We start from the raw sequence: 20861 nt of genomic DNA on the forward strand, positions 1-20861 counted from the left end.
AGTGTTCCTCCAAATCTCACCCAGCAACTGCATACTGCACGTGGCTCAACGTGGTATCGTGAAGCCAATGACGATGTCATTTGCCTCCGATCAGCAAATCCTTGACACGATCCATCTCTTTGCCAAAGAGTCATACTCGAAAGCCACCCTGCTTTTGTACACCAATTGTTCGTTTCCCCAAACATCTTCATATTCACCGTAAGCTCGATATCGGGACACAGTTCTCTAACGTCTGCATCCCTATCATTTGGAACGCATATATAAACTCTGGGGGAGTCCTCCCGTCCTCTTTGCTGGAGCAATTAGTCCTCCGGAGAGAAACCGCACTGTCCAAAACAGTCACAAGGGGGAGGAAACTACTTAGCCACCCGAAGCCGCTCGGTGTTAACCTCATCAGATGTCCCTACACACATATTCAACATCGCTGCCTAAGGCCTCTTTCTCCCAGGTATTCCTCCTGAAATATGCAAGTGAAGATATCCACCCTACGACTCCCAGCCAGCGCATTCCGCTCACGAGCACTCGACACTAAATCCCGGCGTGCTTCTAAACCCATCCCGTGAACGCCCCAAACCAATCGCGGGTGACGCAAACCCAATTGTCCGGCTGCCCGCTTCGCATCTCAATACACCTGTAGTTTGCGTATATACCGATTCCGCCTTCGCAACGATAGCGCATCTCTTCCATGAAGTATATATCAAACCCCTCGTCTACTTTCCAACAATGGAGCACGGCACACTGGACGTAGACCATCACCACGAGGCAATCAACACTGTCGGCATAGAAGTCTTACTCCTCCAGTCCCTGAATCCGTGCTACTCCACATTGATCCATCCTAGCCCGATTCCCGCTCAACACCAGAATCTTCATTCTCTCCGCTATTCATCGCCTCCACCTCGCACGTATTCCTCCGCATACAACCAGATCACTAGACCAAGCGCTGCTGGCACATAACCTTACTCCCAAACCAACCTGGCGATCCCGGTGCAAGACTAGTGAAGCCCGCGTGCCATTTCTTATGCAATGGCAGACTCACACCTCATTGTATTCTTGATCGGGCATGGATCCGCGCATTTGACCCTCTTATACGCACCCTCGGCCTACTAAAGCTAACGGGCGTCGAGCGGCTCTCAAGTGGCCTGTATAAGTGAGCCCTGCAGTCCTGTCCAACAGTCTAGAAAACAAATGTGATGGCGAACGAATCCGCAATTGTGTGTGTATACATACCATCTGGCCGCAACGAAGCAAGTCAAGAACTCCCTACTGACCCACAACGTCACCAGGCAGCACACAAACCACTTCACATAATCGCCGCCACCAATCCGGCCGTTTCTAATGTATCGAGCCCCCGAATACACCAAAGACAACAGAGCCGGCCACCAGACACGCCACCCCCGCTCGTGTGGTTTCCATCCAACTGCCTCAACGGTGAGATCTCATCAATGTTTCCCTGTTGAATTTGGGCTCAGAGACGATGAACGCCATTATTTCTCTTGGCCGAGACTGAAGCCTAGCAAAGCCGTCACTGTTTAAATATGAGTGAGTGGGTGGGCTGAATGACAGCCGAGCTCCTCTACACCCGCGTCTTTGGGTTCTCCATTGCCATGGTCTAATGCAGTTGAGCTTCCACCTGAGTCCAACCTCAGTCTCGGTCTTCACTTCTCAAAGCGCCCCTGAAACTCTTGGCAGCGCTCGCTCATTCGTTCAGAGTACTTATCACAAGAGACCCAATTCACGTACTCCATCATTTCGTGTGGCTTCGCCAGAGTTGCCAGGCGGAGACCAAGACCAACTGATCATCCTAAATGTCTAGCGCAATCTACGTGACCGTCAAGAATTAAGGAGGCAAACATCTGGCTTGTGCACCAGTCATTGCGTTCAGTACACATGGCAGAGGCATCTCAAGGACTTTGCGGATCATCAATGTGGCTTGTCGCCCGAACGATCCCGCCCGGAAATTGATCCGGATGAAGCTACGCACTTGACTACTCTGCGTTTGCGATGGAGACCAGCACCCGCCCGGAAAATATGACCGCGGCGGCTGACGGTGCGCAATCTCGCACCGGATAAATGCTCGAGAGAGAGAAGTGAAACGGAACGGCGAGGTTGCATCTGATGTTTGACACGTGCTAGAGCCGTGACGTCGACCCTATCGCAAACTCCGGGGAATCGAGGGTCTGTTCGCGCCCAACCCCTGAAAGTGATACAGTGGTAAAGGAAACGAAATCATACGTGGATGAAACTTTGAGGGTCTCTCCCGAGGCTTAGAACGCTCAAACTTTGCTCTTGGGAATACTGATCTCGGCGCGTCCGGAGTCGTTCACGCCGGTGATGAAAACCTTGCGGAGTCACCATGAGGAACCCTTCGTCGTCGCCGCAGGCACGTGCTTGTTGAGAAGCCCTGGCCGTTTGAGACTTGGTAGCATTGCGACATCGGTTGAACACCCGAGTTGACATGGTAATTAGCAACGAGGATGTGCCGGGTTAGTCGATCGTCATCATTTGATGAGATTCAACGGGTCAGTCTGCCGTTGATTCGAAGATGATGCTCGTCTGTCCGCCCACCTGCGCTCTTACATCAGTTATGGGGCATCTCCCATTGAGAGAAGAAAATTATTCAGTGGAGATAGGGTGATCATTGTCGCGCGCGCGCGCATGAGGCTCTGGAGGTGGCTGGGGTTGGTTGGACGGATGATGAGAACCAGAGATTGTCTCAGTCGGGGGCAGTCCCGGATACAGTTCGAGGCTTCCACCCCTTCCCCGCAAATTTCTTAGTGCGGCAAGATCCAAGATTGAGATCCGTTGGTGATCCGTTGAGCTACGGGAAATAACTGCGCCAGATATAGGTCACGCGTGACTTGAAAATGGTGGAACGGCGGGCAGAAGGTGGGCAGAGCTTTCTGGCGTGGAACGCAAGCCGCCACGGCTGATGGGTGAGAGTGAAGGCGCGGCAATCTGAGATGATTTCAAATGGCGAAGCCGGCCTTTTTGCAGGAATTGAACAACGGCAGAGTTCATCAGAGTAAAAGCATCCCTGAGGCAGAAAGTCTGACGCTCGGCTCGAAGTTGGCCGTTTCTGCTGCGTCAGCAGTCGCCAGAGTTGTGTGTTCGGACCGTCTTGTCAGCAAAGTAGCTGCAGCGGCTGACGGCAGCAGCAGATTGGGGTTGGCGTTGGCGTGTGGTGGCTGGCTCTGGTTCCAGGGGCGCGCGGGATGTAATATCAGCGAAGCGTCTCCGACTCGAGATGGCAGGAGCAGACGGCTCTGGGGTGGCTGGGTGGCAGGATCGGTTCGGCGAGGGCGGGAAGAAAGCTCGAGAATCAGATCATTGCCGTAGGATTGGTGCAATTGGAGCCGACAGAAGTGCCCAACGAAAAGGTGCCATCCTGGAGCAAAATTGTTACAGAATGGTTGACCTGAAGATAAGGGCCAGGAACCAATCCGTAGGGCAAGGGGCCCGGCCGGGTTTGAGCTGCGGGCCAAGGATCTCGGCCCTGAGAGTCCGATGGCGGTTTGCGAGTGTTGCGTCGGGTGGTGAGGGATTGATGCTCAATCAAACCGGCGGTGGGAGCGGCGGCGCGCAAACCGGCGCAAAGAGGGCTTTCTGGACAAGACAAAGACTCATCAACCCCTGGGCGGCGAGGTGACGGGCAAAGAGAAGGCGGTTTGGGCAACAATTCGAGGTACGGATCCACAGGAACGGTGAAAAAAGGTGTGTGTCTCTTGGTGCGGTGGCGCGCTGGGAATCGAAATTAGATGCAAGCCTAGCTTCATCCCACCTCTGAGGCACACACCAGACAACAGACGAGCGTGGTAAGGTATTTTCGGTCTGGTCTGGGCTAGCATTAGTTTAGGTGCTGCGGTAAGTTAAGGTGAGGCGAGGCAAGGTAAGGCACGGCGAGGTAAGGCAAAGCAAAGCAGGGCAGAGCCGGGCAAAGCAAAGCAAAGAGCAGGAAGAATCGGTGAAGAGGTAAGGTGAAGAGAGCAGGGATAACAGAGGCTGGGAATCAGATAGTTTGCTCGCGATGAGTGTCGTTGGCGTTGGCTTTCTGCGGCGGAGTGGGGGAGACGACAACGGCGAGTTTGGCGGATGCGACGCTGCTAAGGTAAGATGTTTGGGCGGCGATGCGTGTACAGTGCAGTGCAGTACATGATGCTGCGTGAGTTGGCCATTCCATTTGGTTCGAAGGGCAGGAAGATGTCCTGCTTGTGCTTGTTAATGCGAGTGTTCATGCGAAGAAGGCGCGAGGGTCGAGTCCACTGTCCCGCTCGTCAATTCATTGAGGTGTACCTTACCTGAGGTGACGAACATTGTAGGCGAGGTGGATTGCATGAGCAGCCGGGCAGTTACTTGCAGTGCGTAAGGCAGGTGGGCAGGCCGGTGCCTGCCCTGTCCACCTTCCGTTGCCCTTGCCTCCATTGCTCCTTCCATGCCATGCCATGCCCATGTTAACAGAGTTCGTTCCTTCCGTTGAGTCTTTCAGTTGTCGTCGTCGTCGTCCCAATGGAAGGTAGCACCTTATTCGTACAGGTAGTATTGAAATGGAAGCTAAGACTCAAGGAAGGTGCTGCTGCCGCGCTTGTCCCCTTCTGTAACACTGCGACGCTGTGACGGCGGCGCCTCACCTTCTCGAGCTTTTCCTGCGCCTAGTCATGCCTTGGGTGCGAAGGGGCCGAATGTATTTTTGGCGTGTCATTGCACCCGTTTCCTCCAGTCCGCCACCGCTCGAAGAAAGGAAGTCGGTCAGTAAGGGGTTGTTTTGGCTTGGAAATCAGGGGGACATTTTGGATTCATCTTCAGCAGCAGCAATACTCCATCCTCACTAAGAGAGAGAGAGAGAGAGAGAGACTCTGAGACCCCGTGTCAGAGAGTCAGAGACATGTGCTGTGGATGCCGAGCAGCCCAGACAAAACCGTTGAAGATGGGGATCTCTGCTGCAACTGGCCGACTCGAGGTGAGCCGAGACTGGCCACAGTACCCAAAGTCACCCGCGGTGCAGACGCCCAAGCCAGCTGCACAAGCTTGTTCAAGCTGTCGTCATTTCAAGACACTCACCGCTGCTGCAGCGATGATGAAGCACTGCACACTGCACCCACACATTGCAGAGCCGGTGCATGTGGAGTGGAGTCACACTCAGAGTCCAGAGTCCAGAGTCCAGTCCAGCCCAAAGAGACGGAGGTCGCATATCGCAGACCGCAGACTTCCAGACCGCCAACGTCTCCCACCACCATCTTCCATAGGCCGGATACCTGAGGTGCCTTGGTTAGCCACAGCGCACGATAGGCACAGGCCAACCGCTGGCGCCGCCATCAGTCTGTAGCTCTAGCTCTGTAACTCTTTTCACGAGTGCCTCCTTCCCACGGATACCCTGCACGCTCCCGTCCAGTCAGTAGAGGTACCTGCCTACCTACCTAACCTAGCAGCACCCTGGGGCTCACTGCGAATGCGACCAGCTCAGTTCCACCCCCGACCCCAGCAATATTTCTGTCGCTGCCACGCGCGCAAAATTGGGGGTGCCCGCCGCTCGACTCTCAACTTTTCTTTCCACCTTTTCCCTCCCCTACTTCGCAAGACGCGATTCGAAATTCTGTTCTTCTTTCCACCGTATCCGACGACGACGATACTCTTGCGCCGACCGGAATAATACTGATCACTCCGTCTCGAAAAATAAGAAACCGCCACACCGATCAGAATGGGCACCTTCAAGTTCACCTGGTACGCTTGCCCGCGAAACCCACACTCGCATTCCCCCTCTCCCCGCCATCGCTCTTCTTGACCGGACTGGAATGCGGCAACGATGGGCGTCTACCTCTCTACCTGAACTGCGCATCCGTAGCTTCAGCGATTGCTGGCTGCGCTTGCATATTTCCGTCGTCTGCCATGCGGAATGCGAACCTTCTTGCACACAAGTTCGTGCCGCTTACGGACATGGCGAATCCACTTTGCGGCCTCGAATCGCACTCTTTCTACACAAGAAGACGAAAAAAAAGAAAAGATAGCATTTAGCTAAACGGAGACATTGCTAACACTCCCGTCTCTCATAGGGCTCACCCGGCCGAGGAGGTCTACGTTACCGGCACCTTCGACAACTGGACCAAGAGCGAGAAGCTGGACAAGGTCGGCGACGCCTTTGAGAAGACTGTTACTCTCCCCGAGGCCTCGGAGAAGATTTACTACAAGGTTCGTAACCGCCAACTTGGGCGATTTCTATTTTCACATCACCATTGATTCATGTCGTCCGGACCCGGAGCCATGCGGCGGCACTTCCAGACCACCTTATCGGCGCAATTCGACTTTTCCTGGGAAGGCGGACGGTACGGAGGGGCAAAGCCAGTGAAAGCGAGATTGAGTGAGCTGCGACACGAGCATCGATCGAAAGCAGCGAACGCCTCGCCCAGCCCGCGACAGCATCCGTGCGCCACATCCACGTCTCCAAGGTCCCTGGCTCAACCAGTCCGCTGAGTCCTCTGACTGGACTGCCCTGCTGAATTGGAGGGGAGATGCTGTCTCGCTGTGCTGGGCTGGGCTGGGCTGCCAGGCCGCAAGCTGGTGGGAGCTTCCAGAGCTCCAGCTTCTGCTCCCGCTTCCAGTCGGCTCCAGGCTTTGCAGGCCCCGTCTCGGATGCGGCATGTCATGTCAGACAGAGGGGATCGGGGGTTTATCATCAATCTCGCAATTTGGCTCGTCTAGGCCCCTGGCGCTCCCGCAATTTGCTTTGCGCTGCACTCAGCACCGGGCAGCCAACCACAACCACCGAGGTCGCTTGTTGCTGGCGCTGGCTCTTGTCTCCTCCCGAAGCCGCTTGTTTCTCGCTTTGTTATCGTACATTGCGGACATGCCGCCCTATCGCGCGAGTCTGCCGTTCCCGTTGGACCTTGTGCCAGCCCATCGGCCACTTTCTTTTTGGTCTGCTCTCCACCCTGCGCAACCTCAGCAGCAGAGGCAGTCAGTCTACGATTACCCCGGTCCGGTGCTGCACCGCGCTGCAGTGGGTAGATTGGAAAGCAAAATCAAGTCACACAAGCACGGCGCAATGCAAGTCGCTCACGCGGGTCTCGGGGCTGGCGTCGTGCTGGCCGACTGTCCCGGGCTGGTCGCGGTATGACGCAATGATCCTTCAGTCGCGCAGCTCATCGACGCAGTTGCCTTGGGCAATTGGCGGTTGGCTGGGCTGGCTGGCGCAGGTGATGGGCGGAACCCGAGCAGAGCGGTCCAGAGCTCCGCTTTCTCGCTGCTCCAAAAAGAAATGAACAAGGTTTTCCAGGTTCATTGCTCTTTTTGAATGGTGGGGAGCGAAAGCAGTGGCCAGCGACATGGGTCCCATGCAGCCAGCCCGGACAGGTTCGCAGCGTTTGGCTTAGCATCAGCGGAGCGGCAGGAACCAGCAGCAGCCACCGGCCATCGTCACTGGTCCAATTGCTGTCACCACCAGCGACGACTTTTTTTTTTGCCGGGCTACACCTGCCAGATGCCATGCCATACCAGCAAGCAAGCAAGCAATCAAGCACGCGCGCACACGCTGCCGTACCTTGACCACCACGCCTTACCACACACATCCCACACTGCCCGCCATCATCTCGGGTACAAAGGTACCGGGCTAGATGACAATGTCTAGCACCACCGGCCTTTCCTTGCCTTGTGGTGCGATGAGGTGTGTGTGAGGTGGGTTGTTTTGTTTTGTTGTGTGTGTGTGTGTGTGCCTCCCGTCGTCTGCCTTTCCTCGTCGGGCTAAGGTAGCACCACAGCACCAGGAACAAGCTGCCATCCCATCCTGGGCCAAGGAACATCCAGCGCGCCAGGAACCGCCGCCTCCCAATTCCAATTTACCACAGGTCCCTAGGCGCCTTCCCACCTTCCACCACGCCAGGCCAGGCCAATGGCCATACCTTCCTTTCTGGTCCCGTCGCCTTTATAACATCGGCATCTCCCAGATTCGCGCGGCCAGCTGACCCAGTTTGTCGTCCGCGCGTCGTCATATCTTTCCAGGATCCATTGCACCAACAACTGCGCTGCCCACACTGATTCTCGCTTAAAAACATCGTCATCTAATCTGCTTCGTGCAATTTAACTAACCCGCTTTCTTTCCCCCTCACAGTTTGTCGTCGACAATAACTGGATCACAGATCACACTGCCCCCCAAGAACCCGACCACGAGGGCAACGTAAACAACTTCCTCACCCCCGATCAGATCGTCAAGGAAGACTCTACCGCCGCCGTCATGAACACCGTCACCCCCGAGTCCACCACCGCCGCCCTGGCCAAGGATGTCCCTCTTGAGAAGGACGACCTTCCCCAGGAGACCCCCTCTGACATTCCCGGCGGCTTCCCCGTCACCCCCGCCAATGAGCTCGACAAGGTCTCTTTCGGCGTCAACCCCCTCCCCGCGCAGGACGTTACTGCTGAGCCTATCAAGGTCGAGGCTGGCGAGCCTCTCCCCGCCTCCGTCAAGGCTGGCGACATCAACGAGCACGTCAAGCTCGACAAGGAGGGCTACGAGGACTCGAGCGCTCTGCCCGGCCTGTCCAAGGAGGAGACCACCGTCCCTGCCGTCACCAGCGCCACTATCCCCGAGTCTAGCCTGCCTGTCGCATCCGCCGCCGACGTTACAATCAACAGCGCCGCCCCGACATCCACCACTGCTGCTCTTGCTGCTGAGGTCCCCGTAGAGACCAAGGCTGAGGTTCCCGAGGTTGTCAAGGAGGCCCAGGAGAAGGCCCACGCTGACCCCGAGGCCAGCGCCAACCCCGAGGCCGTCCAGGAGAAGGCTGTTGTTGAGGACGAGCTGCTCGAGAAGGTTCCCGAGGCCCCCTCTACCTCCGAGGGCACCTCCGGTTTCGGAACTCAAAAGTCCGAGAACGTTGGCGCCATTGCCGCTACCGCTGCCACCGCTGGTGGAATTGCCGTCGCCGCCGCCGTCGCCGCCAAGGACTCTGTCGTCGAGGCTGCCGCTCCCGCCGTCGACCAGGCCACCGTCGCTGCCACCGACGCGGCCGCTAAGCTTCCCGAGCCCGTCAAGGAGAGCCTGCCCGTCCCTGTCCAGGAGGCCATTGGCACCCAGGTCAAGGAGGAGACCCGCGAGGAGGTTGCCCCTGAGGTCCCCGCCGTCGTCAAGGAGGCCATCACCGAGTCTGGCAAGAGCCCCGAGGCTGCTGCCAACACCGAGGCCGTCGTCGAGAAGAAGGAGGTTGAGGCCGAGCTCCTGAAGGAAGTCAAGACCGTCCCCGCTGTCGGCGAGGAGGCCGAGAAGACCAAGACCGAGGCTGTCAAGGACGAGGTCAAGGAGACCAAGGAGGAGGTCAAGGAGGGCGACAAGTCCAAGACTGAGGCCGTCAAGGAGGAGGCCAAGCTCGCCAAGGAGGAGGTCAAGGAGGCTGTCACCAAGGACGAGCCCAAGGAGGCCAACGGCACTCACGCTGTCAACGGCACCAACGGTACCACCACCAAGGAGCCCGAAGCTCCCGCTACCCCTGCCAAGGCCGCTTCCTCCGTTCCCGAGTCCACATCACCAAGCACGACCAACAAGGCTACCGACAGCCCCGCGGCTACCGAGAAGAAGAAGAAGAACCGCCTGAGCGCCTTCATCGGCAAGCTCAAGAGCAAGGTGCACAGCAAATAAGCGGCTTAATGATAATGACGTCCGCCGTTGGCTTGCGGGTGGATGGGCGGCTGCGTGTTTCGCCTCATTTCATATGGTTTGTCTTGTCGGGTGCTGCGTATTTGGGTTATTTGTCGTTTCTATGATTCCCCCGGTCCACTTTGCATGTGCAAGAGCTCGAGAGGTAGAATGAAGCATGGCAGCTGGGTGCTGAGGATGTTGGAAGTACAGGCATGGCGGAGGAGCCTCTATAATTAATGTGGGCTGCCGCCTCCCTTGATTTTGCTGCTTTCGTTGTTACTTCACGGCTCATCTGCATCGGACTATCTTGTACCATAATACCTCGTTCGAGCCTAATCTGCATATGATCCGCTCAATCAAGATGTCGTCGTGAATGCCATGACGTGAAGGCCAAGCACATCACAGGTGACGACCCCACGTCAATGGAGTGGACCGCGCATGCAGTCTCTCCGTCTCTTCGCAATTGGCTCATTTGGATGCATGTCGCCTTTCTTTGACTTCATTCGACGAAACGTCGCGTTGGTCCATGAATCTGTCGGCAGTCGCCGATCACGTGATGGTATGATGGCAGAGTACGTATCCCCGGATCCCGAGTTTCCTCGTCACGGCAACTTTGATTTGCCCCGCTAATGACTCTACGTACTGCTCTGCTCGCTGCATCCTCTCGACATCCGATTACCTGATCCCCACCTATCACTCATGGGGTCCGTCCACCTTGGACCCCGTCTGGTTCTACAAACTGCATCTCATTCATCTACAATCGAATCGTCAGGAGAGGGCCTTGGACCCCAGCTCAGGCGGACAGCATACCTCACGCTCGAGTCAACACACTAGGCCGCCGCCCCGCGTCGCCGCCTTCCACTCTCCTTACTCCTCCCCTCGCGCCGCATTGCATCACGACACCAAGCTGGGGGGGCAACTGAGACTGTTGCCGCTTCCAGGGGAGGGAGGACTCTCACGACACTCACCCCGATCCTCGAACAGCCGAATATGAGCTCGACACCGTCCAACTTGGGCAAGTCCCTTTCAGCGTCGACTTCCCACTCGCCTGCGATCCAGCCAGGCCCCGTCACCACGAGCTTCGAATCCAACCGTCGTCCGGCACAAGCCAGCCCCTCCCATCCCCAAGGTGCCCCTCGAAAGAGCCAGAGTGCCAGGAAACAGCACAAGATGCAGCGCCGGCCGGGACTCGGTGGCGAGTACAGGGGGCACCCGAACCCGGATGACGATGACGCCTTCGCCGAGATGAGGGCGGTCCGAAACCCCTCGAGCCGTCGGGGACAGACCTCCATCACCCACCTGCTCAACTACAGCATGCCAACACGACCCTTTGCGGAGCATCACTCGTATGCTAGGAGCTACAGGCGCAATCCGACCTGGGGCCCCGGCTCCGGACACCACGCCAACGACAAGGCGAGATACGTCCACGCAAACTACCGCTTCGTCGTTTCGCCCGAGGCCAGCTACTCCAGTCAGGCTGCCGACGCCGACGTACATATCGATTGGAACAATGTCTTGCAGATCTTGGCGTCGTCCGAGTCGCAGGCCGCGAGCTGCCCGATCTGCCTGTCCGAGCCGGTCGCGCCGAGGATGGCAAAGTGCGGGCACATCTTTTGTCTGTCCTGCCTGATCCGATTCATGAACACCACGACCGACGAGGACTCCAAGCCTTCAAAGGGCTTGAAGTGGAAGAAGTGCCCGCTGTGCGAGGACAGCGTCTACCTGCATGAGACGCGACCGGTGCGCTTCTACGCGGGACAGGAGAGCCCTCTACCGCGGGTCGGCGACGACGTGGTGCTGCGGCTGATGGCGCGCACCGCCAAGTCGACGCTCGCGCTGCCGTGGGAGAACGGCTCTGATGCGCTAAACGTGGCGGATGACATTCCGTGGCACTTTGCCGCGAACGTGCTAGACTACGCGAGAATGATGAAGGGCACCGGTGATTACATGGTGGAGCAGTACGACGAGGAGATTGAGGCGTTGGAGAAGCAGGGAACAGAGGACCAGCTACTATATCATGAAGACGACGAGTGGACACAAAAGGCGATCCGGGCTATCAATGCGTCAAAAGACAAGGTCAAAGATCTCGGCAAGAATGATTCGATGACGGCGGGAACGCAAAAGTCGGTGCAGCCAGATTTCTACTTCTATTCGTCACAACCACATCTATACCTCTCAGCGCTCGATATTCGGATTCTCAAGACAAAGTATGGCGACTTCTCGGCGTTCCCATCAACACTCCTCCCACGCGTCGAGCACATCTCCACGGGCCACGTCGTGGATGAGGTGCAGCGCAAGCGGGCCAAGTACCTGGGCCACTTGCCGTATGGATGCCGCATCAGTTTTCTGGAATGTGACTGGACGGACATCGTGTCGGCGGATGTGCTTGAAAAGTTCGCGGACGAGATTGGCCGGAGGAGGAAGCGCAACCGCGACAAGGCTGTGCAGGAGGAGCGCGAGAGGCTTCAGTCCGAAAGGATCGAGGCCGCGCAGTTCAAGAGCACGGCTGCGATGAGGCGCGACTACGGCCCGATCGAAGAGGACCACGTCCCCGCGTTGAACCTCGAGGAGTTCCAGCCGCTGTCCAGTCATGCTGGCGCCACGCCACCGGACCCGCGACCCGGGTTCGAGCACCTCGCTTCCATTTCCACGAGTCCATCTACACAGAGGACGGTGTGGGGAACTCACGTAGTCCACGGGTCGCCGGAACTCGCCCCGCAGCGCGCCGTGGACGATGGCTGGCTAAAGGACGAAGACGTCTTCAGCGCCGCGGAGCTGTCGTTCCAGATGGAGGCGATGGGCGTTAACGAACCCAGCGCTTCCACCGCCAGCAGCAGTGCAGCAGCTGTGGGTGCTAGTGGTGGTGGTGGTGGTGGTGGCGGCGGTAAGGGGAAGAAGAAGAAGCAGAAGATCACGCTGATGAGCACCGGCGGAAGAAGGGGCGGTTAAAGTCGGCGTTACAGGAGACGGTCTGGCTCAAGATTAGCGAGGTAGAGTCAGTAGAGTAGGCGTGGGGAGGCAGTTTGCCGTGTTGTTACAAGTATGCTTCATACAGCTCACAAGAATCTACAATATCAGCGTAAGATTATCAACCATTGCTTTTAAGGTGGGCGGTGGTTTTTATTCATATAAAGGGTCTGTCAGGGGACGGGGGGCCATCTGCATCTAGGGACTGATGCCTTGAATAAATTTGTTAAATTTGAGGTTATCGTCTTCGGGAGATGCAGTGACGCCCTCCAATGACCGTTCTTGTGTAGCGATGGGCTCAGATGCCAGGTCGATGCGCAGCTGGGCGTACATAAAGTCCTTTGATGGATCCAAGATGTGAACCGGGGCAATAATGAATGCTGGATGATGGATGCGAAATCCTGCGAGCGATTATGTCCTTGCATCGTGGTTCATCAGCACGGATGGGTTAAGCTGGTGCCGTTCCTGCTTTGGAGCCGATGCGAGATGGAGTCGCACTTTGGGTCGGTGGATGGCGTCCGTCTTCCGGGGCAGGGTATGCGGACTGCACACGCGGCCGGACCTGAGTCGAGGACGGAATGAGTCAATTGGGATGGGAGATGTTCTGCTTGTGTCGGTTGGGTATGGAAAGAGTATTGGGTTCTAATTGAACTACGACTATGTAGATTCAGCTGTTTCATTGCTGGGTATGACAGAGATACGAATGAAGTCTGTATTTATACCTTGCTCCCATGCTCGCAGGCTGGTTTTCTGTCTTGAGATTGACTAGATCGGCGCTGTGGCGAAGGCTGTGTCTGGTCCGGGAAGAAGGGCCGGGGGTATATAATGCGTCCAAGGGCTGGAAGTTCGAGATTGAACAGCAATGATTGCCGGTCATCGTGATAGTAAATGGTTGGTATCTGCCATGGTTCTGGAACTATAGCCATTTGCGTTTTATGGCCCGGGGAATGCTCAATTTCGTAGATGGCGAGTGCGACTTGGACACCGGGTCCCTGTTGTCTCGGTTTCTCGGGGAGTATTGGGTGTATATCCGGATAGTCGCCAGCGTGAGGACGCATGCTAGCTCGGGTTTATGTTTACAGGGTCTTGTGGATGTGTAGCTGACGCCTGCGTAGGTATCCTTCTCAGGTCGTCTCTAGTCATGGAAAGATCATGTACACAGAGTATCATCCGTATTTCGAGTAGATAAAAGACTACCGATGGCCCTATATAGGACCACGAGAAGTATTGACGATGTAAGAGTTCGGCTAGCCTGGATGCGGGAGTATATATTTCGGGTGATGGGACAGGAATGGAAACCTCGACAGCAATTTGAAGTGCGTCTAAAGCGTTGCGGGTGTTACAGGTATGGTCGAACGTTTGGTCATCCGCTGTCTGGGTCTGGATGGAAATATGTGGCACGTATAACTGGACAACGCCGCTTGTAAACTCCCATGGGGGCTTTGGGGCTATACTCAGAGGCATCTGGTCATGTGTACGTCATCATATGTATGCGTCGTTTCTGAGTCTTTACGGGTTTAGAAAGCCGAATGCGAGCAAGGAAAGACTGTGTGTGGTCAATCAGACACACACGCCATCGGTTTGTGAGTAGTGAACCATACTGATAGTCCCCTTTTATAGCCACTGCGAGAGATTGATGACTTGTCGCGTACGGGTGACGAAGCATTTTAGTACTCGCAAGATCTGGGAGGATACGTGTAAATAAAAAAGATATCATTATAATTACCTAGTCGGGGGCTATCGATTGATATATTTTTTATTTACGCGCATTGTGTACGCATAGAGTTATTAAAGTGTGAAGTTTAGGGGGTTTTAAGGGGTTTCTAGGCTAGCGGAAAATTTCCCTTCCGGGTCAAACTTGGGGGCGGACGCTGTCAACGCAACGGACTGTACATTAGTACTTCAACTTCAAAGCCACATATTGCAACGAGCTTGAACATCACTTGTGATAGCGAAATCTTACGGAAAAAGGGCTTTGCCTGATAATGTGGTACAAGCTGAGATCGCAGTTGTATCTCTAGACATCTCTGATTCCGGCTTGTGGTTGGAGCAAGAACGGCTATGAATCAGAGACCCGATAGCCTCTTTCACCTTCTGCAACCGATGCTGTTTTAGTTTTGTGGGATATTTGCTACTGGCTTTGTGGCCAGAGGATATCCTTTTTCAGGCATATCAGCCAAGCACTCCGATGAGCCTCGTCAGTCATGAGATGGGAGGGCGGGAGAGCATCTATTGCAGGCTTCTTGTTTCCGGTTCCGTCTTTCGTCGTTCACGTATTCAGTCATTAGTAGAGAATCAAGGTGAGAGACTGAGCTTTCCGATTCAGGGGAAATGACGCAGTTGTGTGTACCATCGGTGCCGCCCACCTTCAATCCGTCACCCCCAACAGCTCGTTCTGGTGCGAACGAGGGAACCTGGTCAGAAACAGGACCAAACAAAGTCCAGGGTGCTCATTTTTGATAGTCCGCTTGTTGTTCATCTCAAATTGTTCATCTCTCTTCCCTGTTGTCTAGGCTCACTGGTGTATTCTGAACTAATCTAGAGAATCGCAGCCTGTAGAACGGACCGCAGCGTCGCAGAGGTAGCATTGGTCGCGCTATTTGGACCCAGTAAAAGAAACAATCCTGTCCAAGGTAGCCTAACCTCAGGAGTTCATGCGTACGCTAAGTTGTATTGTGATGCAAACGCCGAAGAGACCAGCAGAACAGCACATTTTATAGCTGCCTCCCGCAAGTTCAAGCCGCATTTCGATCAATAGCGGTTTCAGTAGCGTTTGACTGTATTTGGCTGCGTGGCTTGCAACCGCTTCATGAAGCGACAAGACCTCATCTTCTGAATACAAATATCCTCGCTCACAAGATGACTTGCCATCTTCAAACGGCCAATGTGCTTCTGTCAGGATCAACAGCGAAACACCATCACTCGAATACTGTTTGGGAACGAGCCTATTATCAGCCGAGGGTCTACAGCAAACTCCCTCTTCCATCGCCAAGCTTCCATTATCGATCTCCCTGGTGTTTTCGTATCCACATACACCGGAACTCACCTGCGGATGTAACAGGAAACTCATTTATACAATAGAACCTCTTTAGCATTCAGCGAGGCGCACTTGATTCCTGGTGATGACTCCTTGAGAAAATGATAATGAAGGCTCGCATTGGCCTGGATAATTGACTATTTTGTGGCTTGTCATACATATATACAGCAATCACATCAACACTGAGTCACTCTTGGCCCTGGGCTCAAACAACATGGAAGCACGAACCTGCCGTGGATCTCTTATGTATATAAGTAGCTTAGGACATAAGCAGACAAAGGATCAAGGGCAAAATCAGGGTTTGTCACCACAGTTCCGATAGAAGGCGGAGGGCGGCCTCGACGTCGGCACGTCAGTTGCTCACACCACTACATAGTCACTCATAAAAGGAGTTTTCACAGTAGACCACCCCTGAATCCGATTCTAATCACTGTCTGTCATTTGGTGCGTCTCTCAGGTATTCTAGCCTCCATATGTACGACCCGCTGCGACTGTCAAGGCAGCCGAACGGATGACTGATTTACGGCCCCAAAGGGCTGCAAGGCTACTTGTGTACAGGCCAAACGCATTGAAGATCGACTATCCCAGCTTCCAAATTGGTATGCTTTATGCCACATGCGAGGTCTCTTCCTAATATATCATTCCACTCGGCCTCGCAGTTGGCTTATGCGCCCGTAGTAGTCGTGCTTCTCAACGTCCGGCCACCGTCGCACAACATGTTCTCCCTACCCTACGGTGTCAGCATAGAGATCTTGTGTTCCCGTTGATTATTCCATAAATCTAACGTATACATCTGGAATAGATTCCCTCAAAAGTAAGATTGACTTCTTCGCGGTCAACAAGCCATATCGCTGTCGTCAATACAACAGATACCTACAGGTATAAATAACACCAACCCACATCAAAACGTACGTCCGTCCCCCCAAAGCCATGGAGAAGAATTGCGACGCCATTCTCGCAATCTACGTTCTATGCCTTGTTAAGGTTAACTGGCCCACAAGCTGCTCTGATCGTCGGCTCTGACTAGTAGCACTCCATCGCATATCGCACACTCCTCTGTCATCCACCCTCGTCCACCCTCGTCCGTCGGCGTCCGTCGTATATGAGTCTTCACTTTCAAAGACGCGCATTGGACGACCCCCAAAGGAGGTTCTGAAAAGGTCATTCAGAAGTTCGGGCTTCTTCGATCTCGCTGCTTAATTCATATCTGAGCATGGAAGTCGTTGACGATGATGAACAAGGCATTGGGGTCCGCAGAAGAATTGGAGCCACCGGCCTCGAGTCCTTATATACCCATCCCACCCTCCCTCAGAAGATGAACAGGATTCTTCACCATCTTCAGCAACCCAGCCTTCAAATAGGCGCCATCCTGAACATTGAACTCCTTTCAGACAATGCGATGGACAGCTCTGTCAAGGAGCAAATATCATTCATCCAACAAGCTTTGCTGCAGTCAAGCCCGCCCACCCTAACCAGGCTCTATTGCCCTAATACCCCATTTCCCCTCCTCACAAAACCTGACCCAGCAACAGCCTGACCATCGACAAAGTATCCCGCAAGAATACACCGCCAGGCCCCGAGACCGCAACCAGACCAAGACCCCAAACCCACAACAAACAGTACTTGAATCCACCCATTCCTCCCGTGACGACTCAACCCTTGGAGATCCTTCGACTGTCATCACCTTACCGAAAAGGTTAACTCAAACCGGAAAGAAGTATTTGCCGCCTGTCTCCTCAGACCAGACGTACAGGCAAACTGACGGTATGTATACTTTTCCTCCTAGCACGAGAAGCCGCCAACCATCCGCCATGGAAACCTCATTCAGCAGTCACTCACACTCGCAACCACCAGCCTTCCAAACTTGGTTCAATTCAGTCTACTACAACTCCCTACCCAACTCCCAACTCACTCCGGCCCAGCCGGTATCGCGATGGTCCAGTGCCCAAATCCCTTTTGCATGCTTCCCACAATCTTCGCTCACAAAGCACATGCAATACAAACAGCCGCCCAACCATGCACGAAAGGGAACCCTGCAGCAGCGGCAAATTCCAGCCCGGGATCAAATACTCACACACACAACGCGCGTCCATACAGGCCAAGGGTGTTTAGAAACTGAACATTACCAATTCAAGAGATCCAAAGGGGTTAGAGGTAGTGGTGCCAAAGCCGAGAGAGAGGGAATATCTAAAACCCAAAGCCAAGTCCAACCATGCATCCATCCATCCACCCATCCTTCGATCCAACAACTTTGTTCAACTTAAACATTAAACAAAAACAAGAAAAAAAAGACATGAAAACGCCACCACCCCCGTGGAAAGAGTCCTTCATCAGAGACTACCAGTTTTGCTGTGCTGGAGGGTCCCTTTTGGTATCAAACAAAAAGACCATAAACAAGGGGGGCCCAAACCGTGACGCCAGTTCGTTACGTCAATGCTACCTCTCTTCCTCTTCTTCTCCTTCTTCCTCTTCTCCTTTTCTTCCTCCATCGTGGTTCGGCGGGCGGGTTGGTTTGGGGGGTAGGGGGTGGGGTGATGCTTTGAGAGTGTGTAAATGCTTTCGTCCATTTCGTTTCGTTGCCGTCGTAGGCCGTCGTAGTAAATAAAAAAGTACTTCTTTGAGAGGAGACATGGGAAAAGCCGGTCCTATGACGAGGACGGACGCAGCTTAGTCCGCGCGCCCGCGGTGGCTGCCCATCTTTTCAATGGAGCTCATGATGCCGCTCCTCGGTCCAAACTCGCTCATCGGCCTGGGGCGGGGCAGGCCCTTGGCTGCCGGGCCGGCACTGCCGGTGCGCCCGTGGCTAGCGATGGAACCGGGCGCCTTGAGGCCTGAGGTGCCGCGGCCGATGCTGCTGCGGAAGTTGGAGGTCTCGGGGTGGCTCCTGACCGAGGGCGCGCGGGCTGGCGTCGTGGTGGTCTTGCGGGGTTGGTTGAACTCCAACTCGCGCTGACGCTCGCGCTCCCTCTCCCTCTCGCGTTCTCTCTCACGCTCCCGGGCAGCCTCACGCTCACGCTCCCACTCCAGCTCGCGCTGGCGCTCTCTCTCGCGTTCGCGCTCCCGCTCGGCCTCCTGCGCGGCGTGGGTCTGCACCTGCATCATCTCCTCGGCAAGCTGCACGAGCTCGCCCTTCTCGACGCGCTCCTGCTCGAGCATCTGGCGCAGCTCCGCGTTGTCGTCCTTGACCGTCTGCACGACGGCCTCGAGCTTCTCGACCTCGGCGCTGAGCTCCTTGATGTGGGCGGCGTCGGTGATGGCGTTCGCCTTGAGCTCCTCGACCATGGCCTGTTGCGCGGGGTCCACGCGCGGGGTGTTGTCGCGGGTGAGGTGCATCTTCTTGTTCTCCTCGGTGAGCTCCTCGATGCGGACCTCGAGCTCGTGCACCTTCTTCTCCCAGCGCGTCTCGTAGCTCTTCTTGAGCGCCGCGACCTTGGTCTCGTGCTTTCCCTTGTAGAGGGCGTGCAGCTCGCGGGCCACACGCTCGACGGCGATCTCGACTTCCTTAGACGTCGCGGCCGCGCCCGCCTTCTTGTCGGGGGAGGAGCCCTCCTTCTCGGGCTTGCCGGCGCGCATGCTGGCCAGCTTGCTCTCGGCTTCCTGAGCCATGGTCTCTGCGGCCTCACGGCGGCCTTCGCACTCGGCGAGCTTGGACTCGAGCTCCTCGCGCTCGCGGGTGCTCTCTACGATCTCCTCCTTCACGGTGCGGAGCACCGCTTCCATCTCGCGGCTGCTGTTCTCCCAGGCATCCTTCTCGTCTTCGATCTGCTCACGCAGCGCCCTCTCTTCACGGGCCTGTTCCTGGCTCTCGCCGACGCGCTTCTCCGCATCGCCGACGGCGGTCTTAAGGGAGAGGACCTCGGCCTCCTTGCCGCTCAGCGACGCCTTCAGGCTGCTGATCTCAGAGAGGAAGTTGGACTTGAGGCTCTCGAGCTCACGCGGTGTGATGGTCGGGATGCTGCGGGGGGTGGGCAGCGGCGGGATATCAAAGTCGAGGAGATTCGACATTTGGCGGGCGGGAGTGGCGGCGTTGGGGTTTCCCCTGGACGGCGACGTGGTCCCCCGCCGGGAGGGCGACTTGTGGGGAAACCTCTGGCTGTCGGTGAAGTCGAGCAGATTTGTGGTGTTGCCCTCCTGCGCCAGTTGGTGTCGCGGAGTCTGCTCGTGCACGGTCTCGGGTCTGCCTCGCGGGGTCATACCGCCATGCTTTTGCGGGGTGAGACCAAGCTTCGCAAAGGTGGTCAGGTTGGGGACGGCGGAGAAGGTGCTGAAGGTGCTCATCATGGTCTCGTCAGGGGCCAGGCTGCTCTGGTCCTCGTAGCCGTGGGCCATGTCGGTGTGGTGGTCGGTGACGGGCTCGGCGATGGTGCTGGACGTCTCGTCGGCGGTGTTATCGTCCGTCTCCATACCAGTGGTCTCGTCGTCCTCAAAAATCTCAATGGCGTGCTTCAGGCCGTCGTTGTCGCGCAGTGCGTCCTCGAGGCTCATGGTGCGTTCGCGTGGTGGAGAGTTTGAGGAGACGGAGACGGAGCGCGGCGACTCGACGGAAGACGGGTTGCTGACCCTGATGGGGAAGCGTTTGTCTGGGGAGATGAGTGTCTTGCGCAGCGGGCTCCGTGCTTGCTTTTCCGTTGTCTCGGCACCGGCGAGTATCTTGAGCGGTGAGGGCGCGGTGCCAGACATTACACGAGAGTGGCGCTGGTTCTTGAGTGCCGTCGCCGGCGCAGAGGGCGGCGGCGACGGGGAGGAATCTGAGGGAGAGGGCGGCATGTTCTCGGTGTCGTTTGTAGAGGTGATAGCAGTGGTCGTCGTCGTAGTGGTGGTGTTATCGCTACTACCATCACCACCGTTTGCGGTTGTCTCAGTGCGGGAGTGGACCTCGTAGCGGTGTTGCTCAAAGGAACCGCGGTTTCCTTCTTGTTCAGTAGGGGACGTGGTAACGTTGAGTCTGGATTCCTTTGCTGGGGACAGCGGCGTCATGGTGCGCAAACTGCCAGTAGAGATTAGGTTTGCGTGGGCGGTTTCTTGGTTCTTTCTTTCCGCGCGGAGAGCTTTCGGGAGAGACTAGTAGAGCAATCGTCAATTGATTGATATTTCGATGGAATACCGAGCAAAAGCCATTTTGGGCTCGCTTGTGAGATGAAGGGGGTGGGAAGGGGCCCTGGGCTTGTTTGCTGTTGACAGAGCAACGACTACCGGGAGACAGAGAATGCACAGACAAAAGGGGGGTGGGGCACTGGACTC

The 20861-nt window shown here is 55.8% G+C and overlaps 3 protein-coding genes across 3 annotated transcripts; 2 read left to right on the plus strand and 1 right to left on the minus strand.

Moving 5' to 3' along the window:
• Nucleotides 1–5692: 5692 nt before the first annotated feature.
• GCG54_00011623 (uncharacterized protein) lies at nt 5693–9616 on the plus strand (the record flags this gene model as incomplete). Its single annotated transcript, XM_045411524.1, has 3 exons — nt 5693–5715; nt 6045–6180; nt 8096–9616. The coding sequence occupies 3 exons, from the start codon at nt 5693–5695 to the stop codon at nt 9614–9616; spliced, it is 1680 nt and encodes a 559-aa protein (XP_045268582.1).
• A 990-nt stretch (nt 9617–10606) lies between these two features.
• GCG54_00011624 (putative RING finger protein P8B7.23) lies at nt 10607–12565 on the plus strand (the record flags this gene model as incomplete). The annotated part of the gene is made up of 1 exon (XM_045411525.1): nt 10607–12565. One exon carries the CDS (start codon nt 10607–10609, stop codon nt 12563–12565), a length of 1959 nt encoding a protein of 652 aa, XP_045268583.1.
• Nucleotides 12566–18287: 5722 nt separating this feature from the next.
• On the minus strand, nt 18288–20597 carry GCG54_00011625 (uncharacterized protein; the record flags this gene model as incomplete). Its single annotated transcript, XM_045411526.1, has 1 exon — nt 18288–20597. One exon carries the CDS (start codon nt 20595–20597, stop codon nt 18288–18290), a length of 2310 nt encoding a protein of 769 aa, XP_045268584.1.
• Between the last annotated feature and the right edge of the window lie 264 nt (nt 20598–20861).

This window comes from Colletotrichum gloeosporioides (assembly GCF_011800055.1).
Source record: "Colletotrichum gloeosporioides strain Lc1 chromosome Unknown consensus_17, whole genome shotgun sequence".
Lineage (NCBI taxonomy): Eukaryota > Fungi > Ascomycota > Sordariomycetes > Glomerellales > Glomerellaceae > Colletotrichum > Colletotrichum gloeosporioides.